This window comes from Amblyomma mixtum, chromosome 5 (genome assembly GCF_055824585.1).
Source record: "Amblyomma mixtum isolate Tamu chromosome 5, ASM5582458v1, whole genome shotgun sequence".
In the NCBI taxonomy this organism is placed as follows: domain Eukaryota; kingdom Metazoa; phylum Arthropoda; class Arachnida; order Ixodida; family Ixodidae; genus Amblyomma; species Amblyomma mixtum.
Window position 1 is genome coordinate 144,767,745 of NC_143016.1, and position 15,895 is coordinate 144,783,639.

Here is a 15,895-nt window from a genome sequence, read left to right on the forward strand (position 1 = left end):
TTTTCACTTAATTGTTCGGAGTGTTCGTTGTTGCAGCTTTTGCGAAGCGATAGGCACCAAATATGTAGTGCGATAATTGTACTTCATTTGCTTTGCGTGCAGCCTGGCTCTCTCTAAGGTTATGGGTGCTTCACTCATTTCAGTGCGCCTTCTTGTGCATTTCTGTTCTCTCCCTCAAATATATTGCCACGTTGTACTGACGGCAGTCCAGCTGTCATTAATACAGCAACAATGCTTGCAAACGAAGCTCTTTATTTGGGCTGACTTGTGCTCGCTAAAGAACTGAATCACTCGGCGGCGCCGTAAGCAACAAACGTGCTCGTCAGTCGTCGAACTACGAATGCCCGCTGCTCGCGGCATCCTTCAATTTCAAGCCGGCAAGGAAACTTCGAGATAACAGGTCGAGATCATCTAGAGTAATCTGGAAACACGTAGATGCAGCTCTTCATGGCTGTGATCAATCGATATTAGTCCGGTCGCTTCTCCCGTCTCAAACAAAAATGATAACACCCCTTTCCTGTGGCCTTGCGCGAACTAACGGACACTACAATGATACGTGGCAATATTCTATTTCCCTCTCCTTTCTGGAACAACGAAGCGTTGTTACATTTCTGTTCGCATTCGCCTCCCTCTCATTCCGTTTCCTTGCGCATGCCTGCATGACAACACATCGTACACCAGCACCAGCAGACGTAAAGTGTGCCGCTAGCCTAAACTCCGTGCAGTGCAGTGCTCGGAGACAGCTCGTTGTGCAGCTGAAGTAGAATGCTACGGGCACGAGACGAGGGCTCCCACAAACGCGGTTTTCTCTATCACTTGAGCACTAGACAACGAAGGAGACGTGTAACTACACAGATCGCCCTAGATGCTTCTGTATCAGTGCCACAAAGTGTTCCCGTGTACAGCGGGGAAGGAAAAGAAACGTTTGTCACGCTTTGCTTAGACGCTGACTTGGCGGATTAATTGTGAAGTTCTGTCGTTTTTACGGGAGAGGATAAAGAAATGAGGTTTCGTGCGCAACTTTCGCTTTACGTTGTTTGTTCAACCGTCATCATTCTATCAGTGTATTGACTAGGTGGGAACCCATTCGCTAGTTCAAGGCAGCAATGATAGACTGCTGAAGTTCACAAATGAAGCCTTTCACGTGGTAGTACTTTACACGGACTGGGCTACTTAATCGGGAAGTCCTACTGTCTCTGCGCACGCCGCAAACCATTCCCATATGCAGTTTTACCCTCTATCTATAAAAACACCGGCTCTTAGTTCCGAGCCCGGGATATCATCACCACTTTCGGGTCTGGTGTCGTAGAAGTCACTTAGGGGATGCTTTTTGCATGAATGACCTTCTCCGAACTTAATATCGTCAGCGAATGTTTGAGGGATATGGATGCGCGGAAAAAATTCTTACATCAGCTACAGGGCAGCTACTTTCTTTGTTGCTGTGTGAGCAAGGTGTACTTGCTAAATATAGCTTGGTTGCAGCCACAGGGTGCGCCTTGGCGCATGAGAGAAACGGCCGGTTTGCGACCTCTTCGGTGCTGCATATTATTCCCAAAACACGGCTGCCGGGACTAATTTCTCTACATAGCATTGCTGCTGTCCGAGAGAAAAGCCACATCTGTCGAAGTAATTGGATTTTCCATGCAGCTTATAAAGACCATATTATTGTGTGAAAGGAAGCGCCATTAGATTGCGCGGTACCAATGCCAATCCTGTCGTTCGGCTCGGGAGCAGGCTGACGATCGGCCGGTTCCAGAGCGAGGCGAAGCTCATCGCGGGCTACATGGCCCTGGTCGGCCTGGCCATGCTGCTCAGCAACGTCATCATCGTGGGCAGCCTCGGCATGTCGGCCACCAAGCAGTCCTTCCGCATCCGCCACTACTTCATGCGCGCCATGCTGCACCAGGAGGTCGGGTGGTTCGACACCCACACCGCAGGGGACTTCGCCGGCCGCATCACGGCGTGAGTCAATGCTATTCGAGCTCAGACGCCTTACAGGCATCACTACGTTGCAAGAAACTGGTTTACTAGGCGCATGATTGCGTCCTCGAAATGTACAGTTTTCCATGACGATGGTGGCGTAAGTATACAGGCGGGATTAGCCTTATAGAGACCTATCAGCAATTGGTCCTCATGAGTCACTGAGCGCCTCTGAATCGAGGTCGTGGCTAGTGCCACTTTTCACAGCACTACCGATGTGTCAACGAGAGGAAATTTCATGAGGGCGGATAATGATAAAAATTAAATCTCCGGCCTTTGTTGGTTCTGCGGCAGAGTAGAGTAGCGCTGCCCTTTTCAACGCGTTCAAAATAATCTTATTTCCTAGCCTTGGGACTATTTACGATCCATCTGCACATTTGTTACCTTTCAGAATAGGTTTTGGGATGCCGCCGAGCCGAAATGGCCGTTAAAAAAGCCCTGATTCTAGCTGCGAGGCTAAACTGAAGTGTGAAATACTGTACCCTACTGTGAACAGAATTACGCACAGCTAAAGGCAGTGCCATACTTGTCGATCTCCCTATTGCATTTGCGTAACTTATTTCACTACAGCGTCTCTCATAGCCTGAGTCGCTTTGGGACGTGAGACCACATAAACCAAACCAAACCTTATTTCAGTCATTGGCAATTTTCATGTTTGACACAGAAGTACTGAACTCTGCAAGCAGATCACATGCTTAGGGGCAAAACTTGTGCGAAGCATACCAAATACCCCTACAAAGCCGTAGTAGCCCACGAAACTTTCTCTGTGCTTATTCCATTTCTTTATGCTTAGTTTAGTCCATTAACAATGCACACATTTTAAACATGGTCTTTGGTGCAAGACTTCCATAGCTAATTGCGTGCCATAAAAACCAAACACTATATAACACAGCGAAAATAATGTATTTTTGAAGTGGCGCAATTTGCAATCAGAAACCTGCCCAGACAAAGATGACGTCAAGAAAGTTGTTTCGTACGCTGCGCTTTTTCAGCCCTGCGGCTCCTCGAGCCCTATTCTCGACATGGCATTATTATGCAGCGGCGTTTTCATAGTTTTGAGCTTCTGCTTCTGTCCTTGCAAGAAATAATATCCCTATGTAGTCTATGCGTAGCTTCTTCACAAAGTGTAATATGCTTCTTGAAAGCTCTTTTTGCACCTTGCTAGATTAGTGAATGGTATAATGTGCCACGCCCCACGCTGTTCTGGAGTGACTTCGGTTAGTTTCCGCCACATGGGACACGCCAAAGAACTGTCTTCCGATGCTGCTTGCCTTCTAGCCCAAATTGCTAGCGTGGCGCTTCAGCACGTAAAACAACCTTCACCTATTTTGCTTTGACGCTTTAAAGTCAGTTGTAAAATATTTCAAGCCCAGGAAATCTGGACAAACGCTTCTAGATTCCACGGCTGCAACCCTGTCCGCGTGCCATTAAACACTCAAAATCAGCGCGGGAATTTTGAATGTAATACAACCCATTTATTTTATATGGGCGACGGAAATAGCTTGTTGTCAGCGCAAGGAAAACTTTACAGGTCATATTTTGCAGCGAGGAGGAACAGTTGGCCATGATGATGACCTGAATTGCAGAATCTCTCGGCAGTCTCTAATTCTCTGTAAACTAAACTTTAATATATTGTCATTGACTTGCCGGATGCTCGCTACTGGCGGCCAACAAATTTCTCTAGTTTATGATATCCAGGAAAGCTGGGCATGTTGAAGCCTAAGTGCGGCGCACAGACTGCAGTGTAGCGCATTTCGGTCCTCTGGTCGCTTTGATGTACAGTATTAAGATTCAATTGTGTCAGCGGCGGATTAACTTGCCGAATTTTCATTGTCAGTTCACGTCCGCTGCAGAACAGCCTCTCCTACTTGCTTCCTGTTAACCCCTTTTTGCGTCAGCTGCGGCCACATTGCCCCTGCAAAAGCCTTCATCTAGTTCGCCCTGCTGAGCCTCGCCCTCTGTTGTGCTTGCAATCTCTTCGAAACCTGTAAGTTACCATAAGGAACTATAGGTTGTTTATAACTAGGCCATGTCCGTTTCTTCTCGTTGACTTCAACCAGAATGCCATCGTTTCGCGTTTATTCTCTAACCCACTGAACTCTCTCCCTGTATCTTAAGATTACGTTTAACTTTTCTTTTTCATAGCTTGCTGCCATTTTTATAATTTTTAACTTCAAGCGTTTACTTTACCCTGCAAATTCTTGCCCCATATATGAGTACCGGCAGGATACAAACATTACAACCTATAATCTTGAGGGATTATGGGTAACTGCTATTCATGAAGTACTTGCCGCAACTGCAATTCTCATGAATTTTACTTTTTAGATATTATATTCTCGTTGTTCGGATTTGTGGCCACAATCTGCGTTAGACAAAAGCACTCGCATAGCAATTCTAATCGTTGAACGCGAATCGCGAACTGTTGTTCCCTTGCAAGACGGTTGTTCATGGCCGGAAACTGTACCGGAAACTGAAAACTCTAGTTTTCTTCATATTAATTTTGCACCTACCGGCTTTCTTTTGATTGCCTGCGACCTCGATAGTGTGCTTAAGTTCTTCTCCAGAGTCACTTAGCCGTCAAATGTAAGGAAATGGGACGTTATTGTGTTCTCCATTAACATTTATGTGCAACACTTGTAGCACTTATCAATAGCTTTTTTTTAAAGCGATCACTGTACTGGGAAATCAAATTATTGGCATTCTACCACACAGACATCCTAGCACACCTGCCAATGGCCCTTTCGAACTTTTCGAACGGTTGTTACCTGTCAGCAGGAAAGAAAACAGCGGGCTTCCCGTCTTCTCTTCTGACTGTGTGCAGCGACCTGGAAAAGATCCACGACGGTCTGGGTGAGAAGATCGGCATGTGCCTCTTCTTCCTGTCGACGGCGGTGGCGTCGCTCATCTCCGCCTTCTGGCACGGCTGGCAGCTGGCGCTGGTGCTGCTGGCGCTCGTCCCCTGCCTCGTCATCCTCACCACGGGCATCGCCAAGGTGAGAGAGATGCGAACCCCCTTTTGCCCAGCGCTCTATAGATACGATGCGAGTCTTTGGGGACCACTGCAGCCTCTTTGGTAGGAGGGGAGCGAATCACTGCCGACTCATAGAGCTTCTTAGAGGAACAATAAGGACGAATTTGTGTTGGCCTGCATCCATGGGTTATCGGGTTTTAAGGACGGAGGGTAATGTCATGGAGAAAGTAAGTTATATAAGCTGAAAATCAGCAGAAAATTTAATGCATGTATCGTTCCATCCAGTGTTTATACAAGTAAGCTGCGATGATGTCTAGATAAATTTTTCTCACGGCTAGGAACCTCCGCCATGCATTCAAAAACGACAGAAACGAGGTCCTTTTCGGTGGTAAGGTGGCGAGTTTCACGGGAATGAAGAAACAATTTATTTTATCTTCAACCGATATTTTCGACTATCAACTCATCTCTCGCTCGAGAAAAAAATTTAGCATGGCCACAAGGAATCATATCATCAATTTTGGCCAAAAGTAAAAATTGGAGATTTTTTTCTCACGTGCAACAAAATTTCAGGGGCACAGGGCCGGTTTCGCATCTTGTCTCCGCCGTTAGGTAGCCTGCGCTGCCGAGGTCAATGCCACGGAGTCTCCTTTAAGAGCGAAATGCTACAGCTACTCAGCCACTACAGTGCACCACAGCGAGAAGCTGTGTCTTTTGTATGACCTCTTAGGCATTCAGACGGTAGTTGGCCGCCGTTGCGCGCTTCGCTGAGCCCCTGCCGCCGTTACCAGCATTCTCCTCGGTTGATTCTTCCCCCACTCGTGGTCGCGCTGTCCCCAGGTACAGAGCAAGCTGGAGGGTGAGGAATCGACCGCGTACCGCAACGCCGAGGCTGTGGCGATGGAGGCCGTCACCTTCATCAGGACGGTCATCGCCTACGGGGGACAGCTGAAGGAGACGAAGCGGTGAGCTGTCTAGGAATGAGCCAGGAGGAAAACATATAGCCGGTACACACACGGGCACGCACACTGTAAACAAAAATCAAGCAAAAGAGTTCAAATAGTTGACGCCGCCCTTTAAAATCCGTGTTAAGGTGCTGAAATTATGTAATAAGGCAGTAATTACTCATTGACACCCAGCCGAGCGCAGCCATAAGGCGAAACATTTCACCATCAAATTATGTAAATGTAAAAGTATTCTTTTAAGGGCCAGTTTTAGTTGTAGCGACGACTATCATACTTCTCAAGTTAAATTTCGTCCGTCTTGCAGACGCCATCTCTTATCTAGCGCTTTTTTTTTATGCTCGATTCTCACTTAGACGGAACAAGCAAAATCCATGGCTTTGTTTCAGCACGTGAGGTAGCGCAAAACGGGAAAGAGACAGAGAAAGACGCACAAAACAGGACAAGAGACAGAGGCACACAACACAGGCGCTAACGCCTGTGTTTGCGTCTTCCTGTGCCCCTTGTCCCGTTTTGTGCGTGTTTCTCTGTACCTTGTCCATTTTGCCCTACCTCACATGCCATGGATCACAGTTACCGACTCACCCAAGTTTCTACCCTTGTGAAGCATTCTTTCCAATTTCTCTCGGGACTATTTTTATGTGTTCCGTCTCCTTTTCTTTATCTGGCGACTGCTTTGTCGTTTTTTATTATGCATGCCAATGAAGCGCGAGAAGTTCTTTGTTGTCATCCGGCGTGCATCCTTACCTGGCGCGTCTTCCGCAGGTACTCCGACCGCCTGGCGAGCGCCAGGCAGACGGGCTTCCGGAAAGGCCTGGTGGCCAGCGCCGGCGTGTCCGTCATCTGGGCCTCCATCTTCGCCAGCTACGCGTTCGGCTTCTGGTACGGCATCGACCTCATCGTGGCCGACTTCGAGAACCCACCCGGACACCGGAAGTACCACGCTAGCACGCTCATAATCGTAAGTGAACCACGCTACGTTCGATAATTGTGGTATTGCTTTCTTGACGTGAGTTCTCAGGACACGTCTGTGAAATGCTAACCAAGCGCTGGCAGGTTTGCCTGCCCACTGCAATAAACATTCTATGGCAAAAGTCGAAACTGTCGCCTGTTTAAGGTGCCGTATTTAAGGTACCAATTCCTTCATTTCAGGTGTTCTTTAGCGTGCTCATGTTCTCCATGAGCTTGGGACAGGCGACACCGTATTTCCAAGCCTTCGCTAATGCGAAGCGTGCAGCCGGGAAGGTCTACCAGATCATCGACAGGGTAAGCTTTGCGTGGCACAGGCACTACAGGAGATGCTGAAATACTTTGGAAAGAAAAAAAGAAGTGCTGCATGCATTGAGAGTACAAGGTCATTGATTTTTGAGTCTCATTTGGCTGTGATTTTCGAGATACGTTTGGTAGAATCGGAGTTAAATAAAATAGCATTAACCGTTCACCTTATTCGCACCTATTCTCTCTCGTAATTCCTAGCACGCTCGACTCTCTGTGGCACTTAGCGGCGCCATCCAGTGAATTGCCATCGCTGAAGTAATAATGTCGATTTTTTTTTTAATTTGTCAAAAGTCAGCTACTTCCAGACACCACAAACGATATAGGCGTATCTGCTGACAAAGCACGGCAGCATTTAGTCTGCTCGTTATTTTAAATTGTATCTTCCTGTTGTTGCTACGTAGCGCTCATGGGACACCTGATGCTGCCTGACGAATAGGATTTTTGAAACACATCCTTGTAGATTTGTTATTCAAAGGAGGCGCGGATCTAGGAAGTGGAACAAAAGAACAAGTTGTCGTTCGAGCATAATTCAGAGTTCTTTGATGCCTTTTTAGCTCGCACTAATTTTTAGTTAGTTTTAGTTAGTTATATTGGGGTTTATAGCACATAAGCAGCTGGGATATGAGGTATTCATGGAAGCCCAACCTCATGGCAATCTCACGACTGGACAAACTTAATTTGGACCTTAGGTAAGTGAACTGGACGCTGCATATTTTATCCCGGTTCAGGGTAGAAAGGGTTCTCATTTCAATTTTCAATCTATACAGCTGCTGCTTCGGATAATATAAATGGCAATTTTTTCCCCATTCCGCAGTCTTTTGTATTCATTAATTCGCAAACATCGACGACTACTTTCATCTTTCTTCATGTCTCTCTGAAAGGATTTCTCTTCAAAATTACGAAAACGATGCATTCTGCTGATCATGCACTGTTTATCTAGCTTGCGAGTCGCGGTGGTATAGGCGTTAAGAGTAGCAGGACAGTTGACTGATGCAGCAACCGGGAGTTTTAACATGCCCAGACATCCTTTATATTCCTGAACGCAAACATTCAGCGCTTGCGTTCATATAATCAGTAAGGTTGCTGCACTTTCTTCCAATGGTGCAGCTGTGTGGCCGAGCGGCGGATGGACTGGTAGCTGCATGAATTGCAGCGGCGCGAGAAACTATTTCAGCAGTCTTGAACTAATGGAATGGCTGCTTTCTGGAATGGTTTCATGTCCACGTTTTAATTTCTTGGCCCCTTTCTACGCTTCCTATTGTCTCTTATTGTTTTATGAGTCAGCTAGGCTTTATTTCTGCTGTGTTTAGTCTCTGAAATAAAATAAGTTGTTAGTTGACGGTCATGCTATCTACTACTGCTTTCTTGTGCCGTTGCATTTCATCAGCTGTGGTTTACCACCAACACCTTGTTAAAGGCAAAGTCTCGCTGATAAACTCGCATCATTTCTCGCCCCTTCGTAGAAGCCGACCATCGACAGCAGTTCTTCGTCCGGTCTCAAGCCAGCGGAACTAGAAGGCGCCATTCAATTCAACGAGGTCACCTTCAGCTACCCTTCTTCGACCGCAAACACACCGGTGAGCCGTTGTTTGTTTACTATAGTATGTTTACTATTACGGTTGAGCGCTACTGAGAAATATGGAAGTCTAGTTGGCAGGAGCGCTTTTTTGCTTATCTCGTGGCTCTACTGGTAGTGAATGATTATGCTCACTTCAGCGTTAAATCCGCTGCGGCTGCTCAATGGCTATGGGGCTGGGCTGCTCACCCGAACGACGCGGGTTCGATCTCGGTTGCGGCGGTCGAATGTCGATAGCGGCGAAATTTTGTGCGACGTCAGTGCGCGTTGAAGCCGGGAAGGTCTACCAGATTATCGACAAGGTAAGCTTTGCGTAGCACAGGCACTACAAGAGACGATGAAATACTTTGGAAAGAAAAAAGTGCTGCATGATCGGTGATCTATTTCGCTCCAGGTGATATAAATTTCCGGAGCCCTTCACAATGGCGTTCGTCTTAGTCTTAGCCTGAGTTGCTTTGGGACGTTAAACCCACCTGAACAAACCAAACATTAGTGATAAGTAATCATAAGTTCTTCCAGCCTATCACGGATGCACCCTTGGTGAACTTGCAGGTCAACGAGTAAGGCACTAGTTCTATTAACTCGCCAAAACAAGGCATGCACAGTGACAAAGATGGCGTACGTCAGCGCTTTGGCGCTTCGGATTGCTGTGACATATTATTCAGCCACGAACTCAGTGCGCAACGCATCTTGATATGGGCTTCAGATATCGAGCGCAAAAACTGTTTGCACGGGAAGGGGGGGGGGGCAATTTAGAATGTTGGTTGGTTGGTTGGTTTATGGGGTTTAACGTCCCAAAGCGACTTAGGCTATGAGAGACGCCGTAGTGAAGGGCTCCGGAAATTTCGACCACCTGGAGTTCTTTAACGTGCGCTGACATCGCACAGTACACGGGCCTCTGAGAATTTCTCCTCCAAAGAAATTCTAGCCGCCGCGACCGGGATCCAACCCGCGTCTTTTGGGTCAGCAGCCGAGCAGAATAACCACTTAGCCACCGCGGCGGCTAATTTAGAGTGTATTGATGAGAGCGACCGTACATGCACTTAGACTTGTTGCAGTGGTTAGGCATTCCTTTTTGACTGTGTCATGACCTCAATATTTCGCCTAGTTTTCGTGTAGTCACTCGGCGCTTGAAACCGAATCAAAATAATTCAGCTTCCCAGGCAGTAATTCGGTTGTCAAAACCGGTGATCTATTTCGCTCCCCTCCCACCATTAGAGATGAAATGTGTCCTAGGCTCCGCACCAAAACAATGCTGGATTCTGTGCCGCACACCGCATGCTCTATTCTGTTAGTTGCGCACTCGGTCAGGTTCCACTGTCGCTTCCCGCTTCAATCCTCGGTCCTGCCGGCGGCCAGGACGTGTAACGGTGCCACTTTTTCAACTTTATGAACACCTCCTCCGCTATCCACATTGTTGCAATGGGGACAACAGCGAAGGGAACGGCCATGTGCTTCGGCTCTTGGCAGCAGGTTCAGCAATCCTTATAGGGCTATATTTTTGAGAGTCAATCTGCTTTTGAAAATTAGCGGCGCAAAAGCTCACATTCGATAAGTTTTTTTCTGAGCCTGCACATAGATTACCGAGTTACTCGCAGGGAGCAACGCTTTCTAACCGTTATGAACTGACCCATTCTTGTTCGCAGGCGCTCCAGAAGTTCACCATGACTATCGATCCTGGGGAGACGGTCGCTGTTATCGGGAAGCAGAAGTGTGGCAAGAGCACCATCATCCACCTTCTGCAGAGGTTCTACGATGTCACCCAGGGACAGGTGACCACATCTATGTCCCTGATTATGTGACTTTAGTTCATGTATGCATGTGAAAACATTGCGTATAGCAATAAAGAGATGGAGCTGACAAACGAAACCGCTACAAGCGGAATGGCATTCGTCGCCTTGCTTGCTCCAGGAATGCTGTATGCGCTGGAACAGTATAACGCATACTTGAACTGTTCAGTAAAGTGGGCAGACTGCCACCTTTGCTGCTGAGGTCATTTCACCTCGTTGTGCACATTGTAAGAAGAACTAGCGATGCAAAAAACAAACCTCGTAGTGTGGACGACGTTGCTTGTGTCGAAGAGAATTATTGCAGCCCTGGTTTTGTAATGCCTGGTAATAGTAATTTTCTATAGTGTAAGAAAAAGCCTCACATTTGATTACAACTAAAAGTTTTTATAGACAAACAGTGGATGCAACGGAGGAAAAGCAATGCTGCCAACAGTCTTAGAAAGTCGGCACTGCAAACTACGTTTAAAAGTCTTCGCTTTAGCAATATATTACGCCTCTATAGCCAGTAATTATTTTTCTGCTTCGTGGAAAAATAGTGCGCATTCAGCGATTAGGCTCGCCTTTCTCCTGGGCACCTTAGCGAACTATTACTCGAATTTGTGCATGCACTGGTTGTTTACTAGAGGGCCACAATGTACGATTACGCAGGCGACAACGGAGTCTCCAAACTTCCTTTAAACGGTTTGATGAATGCTGCCAACTCACTTAGAAAGTCGGCACTGCAAACTATGTTTAAAAGTCTTCGCTTTAGCACTGTATTACGCCTCTATAGCTTAGCGTTATTTTTGTGCTTTGTGGAAAAATATTACGCATTCAACGATTAGGCTGGCCCTTCTCCTCAGCTTCTGAACGAAGTAACTATTACTAGAATTTGTGAATGAACTAGTTGTTTACTAGAGGGCCGCTATGTACGATTACGCAGGGAACAACGGAGTCTCCTAACTTCATTTAAATGGTTTGGTGAAAGTTCTCAGCTCGCCTGATCGTACGAATTCCAAAATTCTCCTAACCGCCCGTAGGTTTTACATTCAGCAGAATTGGCACTTCGTTCTTTTCCGTTTTAGCCAATGCCCCCAGGATACCCGCCGTCTCTTAAAACATAGAGAAAGGACGGTTCTGTCCTACACTCGAAAGCACTCGTGTGCGCATGCGTGCCTTCTGATGTGTGTCTTCATTTTCCGCGAATGTGACTAATCTCTTGCAGCAACACACTTCGAATACGTAGCCAGTATTGCTGTTCGCCACTGTCAGAGCTGGATTATTAGCTCCCCTTCTGGCCTCGCTCGCTCACCTTCGGTCAGTTGGACCATCTCAATTACTCCTCGGTTTCACAAATGTTTCAAAAGCCACCATCACCTCGCGAGGCTTGCTGTTCACCACAAGGACATTGAAAAGCTCGTGAATGGATGCCAGAAAAATTGGATGTAATACAGTTAATGACAACAATTTATTCCGATCGAAAAGATGGAGTTTTCACACTATCGTACTGACAGCGATTCTTGAGCACTACTTTTCTTGCATGGGTGTACCAAAAAAGCGTCATCAGTGCAGCGCACTGCAGAACACAATGTGACTAGGTCAATAACGTAAACTGACAAGCTGAGTCTCTAAAGATGATGTGCTGCTTCGAGAGTGTCGAATTCCTTAGTCCGACTTCGACCTCTAAAGAACAGAAATAACCACTTCAGGAGCTGTCGATACATAGGCTCATGATTCGCGTCGCAGAAAAGAACGTCCTACCAGTTCGCAGCACACCGGTCGGAATTGAATGGACTTCAAAGCAAAAGGGAATGCACACAGGTCGCAGCGGTGGCCTTTATTCAAGGCATAAGCTTCGCACCTGTAAACTGCTAAGTCTGAACCAGTGTACCTCTGCGAACAAACTGGCCTTTCGAGAAATCACATCCCCGTTGCAGCGCCCTTGCTCAAATTTTACAGCGCTGTACAAAAGACGGTGGTGTCAGACACTGGCTCGATTTCAGACCATAAAAAAAAATTTCTGCGCAAAAACTCCGCAGCGACAGTCTTGTATAAAGCATCCTCTCATTTTGCACCTGAGCCTTACGCTTATCACCTTTGAGGCGCCCGCTAAACCGACTCCTTTGCGGCACGATTCTTACGAGTTTTCGAACTTGAGTGAAAGTGATAGGGTTGCAAGATACACTTCTCATCGGAAGGTGTGGCCCCGTTTTCGGCAGCTGGTTTCCTTGGTCAATCCTTCTACTCTGCTTAACATCTACGCGCAGAAGCTTGCAGTCATGATTAATCCGTAAGGCTCGCTGGCAAATGACAGGCTTCCAGTGTTTTTCTCTTGTAATAATTTGTTTTCTCCAGGCATGACCTAGGCTCTTAGTAAGGTTTTCAGCGCGTTACTGAGCATTGCGCAGAACAATTTCAAGGCTTAATAAGACCTCCACCTTATTGTAACTAACACCATTAAAATTTAGTGACCCAGAATTTTATGGTTCCGAATCCTTCTTGCTTCACTGCCCTGACGTTTATGTGCTGTTTGAGTTATTCACTACAGCAAGAACAATGGCCCCTTTTGCAGTAGGCTATACAGTAGTCCGTTATTTGAACTGTGCCGACTTTAGTAGACTTCAGGAAAAAAATCGCTGTAAGGTTCTCGTAGAGTGAGTTTCCTCTCGTATTGCTACAGTAAATGTTATATATATGACTTTGTGCCTTCCCTGGCAGCATGGCTATCACAGTCACCTTTTAGCAGGGGCTCCATTGCTGGCGGAGGGCAAAAAAAGATCGGAGATATTCACTCCATGCCCGAACTAGGGCGCTGTAATGATGGCGTATTCGCATCTACGAGGGGGTACCCAAAAGAAACCGGACTAATTTTTGAATCGGCACAGCTTCTCTGGTACCGCGTTTTGCCGCTAGGAGCGCATAGAACGAACATTTCAGAGTCAGTAAGCCGAGCGCCGTCGCTGAAAGAGGTCAGACTAGTTTAGGCAGAGTTTTAGAGTGACGACTGTTTTGTGTGAGTGTCGTTTTTGCAATGGCTGATTTTCGTGAACAGCGTGCGCCGGTGAAATTTTGATTTATTCTCGGACAAAGTGGAACGGAAACTCTTGAAATATTCAGAAAGACGTTCAAGGACGATGCTATGGGGAGAACTCAAGTGTTCCTGAATGAAATCCTGAATCAAAGCAACAGTCATGCCAATGGAAAACTTCAAATTCACCTCGCCTCAAGAAAGCTCGTCAGGTGAAACCAAACCTCAAAACAATGCTGATTTGTTTTTTCGACTTGAGAGGAGTAGTCCATTCAGAATTTGTTCCGCAGGGTCAGGCAGTTAACCAGGCTTTCTGTTTGGATGTTTTGAAAAGATTGGGCAACAGTGTTTGGTGGAAGCGGCCTGAGTTGTGGCAGACGGGTGACTGGTTTTTCCACCATGGCAATGCCCCTGCTCACACAGCCCTGTCCCTACGACAAATTCGGACCAAAAATGGCATGACCTCTGTTCCTCAACCTTCATACTCACCCGACCTTGCCACGTGCTACTTTCTTTGTTTCGTAGAATGAAAAGACAGGTGAATGGAAAGCGTTTCGCTGATGTTGCTGAGGTGAAGAAAAAAACGACGGAGGGACTGTCAAGCATCACAAAAGATGAATTTAAAAAATGTTTTGAAAAATGGAATGAAAGGTTCGACAAACGTATCATTGTAAGTGGAGAATACTTTGAAGGATATTGAAGGTCTGTGCTGAAAATGTGAACAAATAAGTTCAAACAAAAATAAGTCCGGTTTCTTTTGGGTACCCCCTCGTACTGTCGGCGATTTGCTCATAGGTTTAGCCCTTGCCACTGAGAGCGCGTGACTACCAATTATTTTCTGGTGCCAAGTGCAGCTAGACCGGGCAGCACTGACTTAAATGCGGAGCAGTTCCTATGAGAATATCTGTGGTTTCCACAAAGTTTATTTTTACTTACTTTTGTCGTGGTACCTGGCTTCGCATGTTCTTTCGGACTGAGAAAAGCTCACTACAAGAACTCTCGCGCCTTTCCCTGGTTTCAGTAGCGCAATTACACTGAAGGAAAGCCTTTTCATTCAGCATATTTCATTCCAGCTCAAGTCATTCAGAGCACAAGAAGGTATTATTCTAAACGTACCGTGACTTACGCATATCAGCCACTTCCTACCCACCCCTCAAAACGGTAGTCGTCTTTACTGTTATGCCATGATTTTCAGCTTCCTTGTCTGTACCGTGCCAACTGGACGTGGTGTATGCTTGTGTATGCACTCATTTGGGGATACTCTGGTGAAAGGCAGCGCAGACTTGGTTCCTCCGAGATGTGGCAGTGAATCCAACGCTATTACTTATCACAAAAGTTCATGTGCCTTCTGTAGCTGTAATTATATGGAAGGGAGATTTGGGGTTCATTGTTACAACGTATTTCCCCTGTGAAAAATATTCCCTGATGATCAATGCGATTCACGCAGCAGAGCATGCATTAGCATTAGTGTTAACGCCGCACGGAGCAGCCTCTGCCGATGGGGGCTTCAAATCGTGAGAGCGGGTGGCGTGAACCAGCCCGTCAATCACCGTGTTTCATGCCGCACCTCCGCTCCGCTCTGCGCACCTCTCAACTCTGCTTGTCGGCCGTGGTGTCCCTCTCCTCAAACGTCCCTTCTCACTATCTCTTCCCTGCTTCATTTTCACTCTCCCTCCCCTTTCTCAAATAATAAGAGTGATTGACTCCCTTGTCTTTGTCTTCTGTCAACCGAGGCATCAGGCTTTGACACCAACGGCGGACAGCTTTTGCGACAACGGGAATGTAAGGTTAACGGAATAACTGCCCGCACCACTTTCTATGGTATGAGTGGAAGAAATTTTCAAGAATCCATCGCACCTTAATTGGATGCATAGAACGGAGACCAATCTGTTATTTTAAACTGCTCATCATAGTTTAAAAGAACATAGGGACCACCATACTGTCGCGATCGTGGAATGAGGCAGCTCTTGTATGCGTCACAGGTGTAGTGTGTCACAGGTGACACAGCGGCCAGAGAACATGATAGCGACAAGGCGGAGTGCGGTGTTCGCAGATCCTGGTGGACCAGAGGGAGCTGCGTTCGTACAACCTGGGCTGGCTGCGCGGTCAGATGGGCGTGGTGAGCGAGCGGCCGGTGCTCTTCGACACCACGGTGGCCGAGAACATCCGGCTGGGCCTGGCCACCGCCACCCAGTACGACGTCGAGCAGGCCGCCATCGCCGCCAACGCGCACCACTTCGTCATCAAGCTGCCCAAGGTATTCGCACTCCGCTTCGGCTAGCGTACCGCCCACAGTCACTCCGGCGAAGCATCTGTTCACACGTTAACCTTGTT

At 47.0% G+C, this 15,895-nt stretch overlaps 2 protein-coding genes across 2 annotated transcripts in view; both read left to right on the forward strand.

Moving 5' to 3' along the window:
• LOC149343975 (uncharacterized) overlaps nt 1-15,895 on the forward strand; it is a 189,849-nt gene that overhangs the window by 122,378 nt on the left and 51,576 nt on the right. The window lies entirely within an intron of this gene.
• Nucleotides 1-15,895, forward strand: part of LOC149343979 (phosphatidylcholine translocator ABCB4-like) — a 60,306-nt gene that overhangs the window by 20,668 nt on the left and 23,743 nt on the right. Inside the window, exons 8-15 of the mRNA XM_089542791.1 lie at nt 1,735-1,962; nt 4,802-4,973; nt 5,789-5,913; nt 6,676-6,871; nt 7,063-7,176; nt 8,652-8,765; nt 10,411-10,536; nt 15,615-15,818. Coding sequence (XP_089398917.1) covers nt 1,735-1,962; nt 4,802-4,973; nt 5,789-5,913; nt 6,676-6,871; nt 7,063-7,176; nt 8,652-8,765; nt 10,411-10,536; nt 15,615-15,818 — 1,279 coding nt within the window. The remainder of the gene's footprint in view (nt 1-1,734; nt 1,963-4,801; nt 4,974-5,788; nt 5,914-6,675; nt 6,872-7,062; nt 7,177-8,651; nt 8,766-10,410; nt 10,537-15,614; nt 15,819-15,895) is intronic.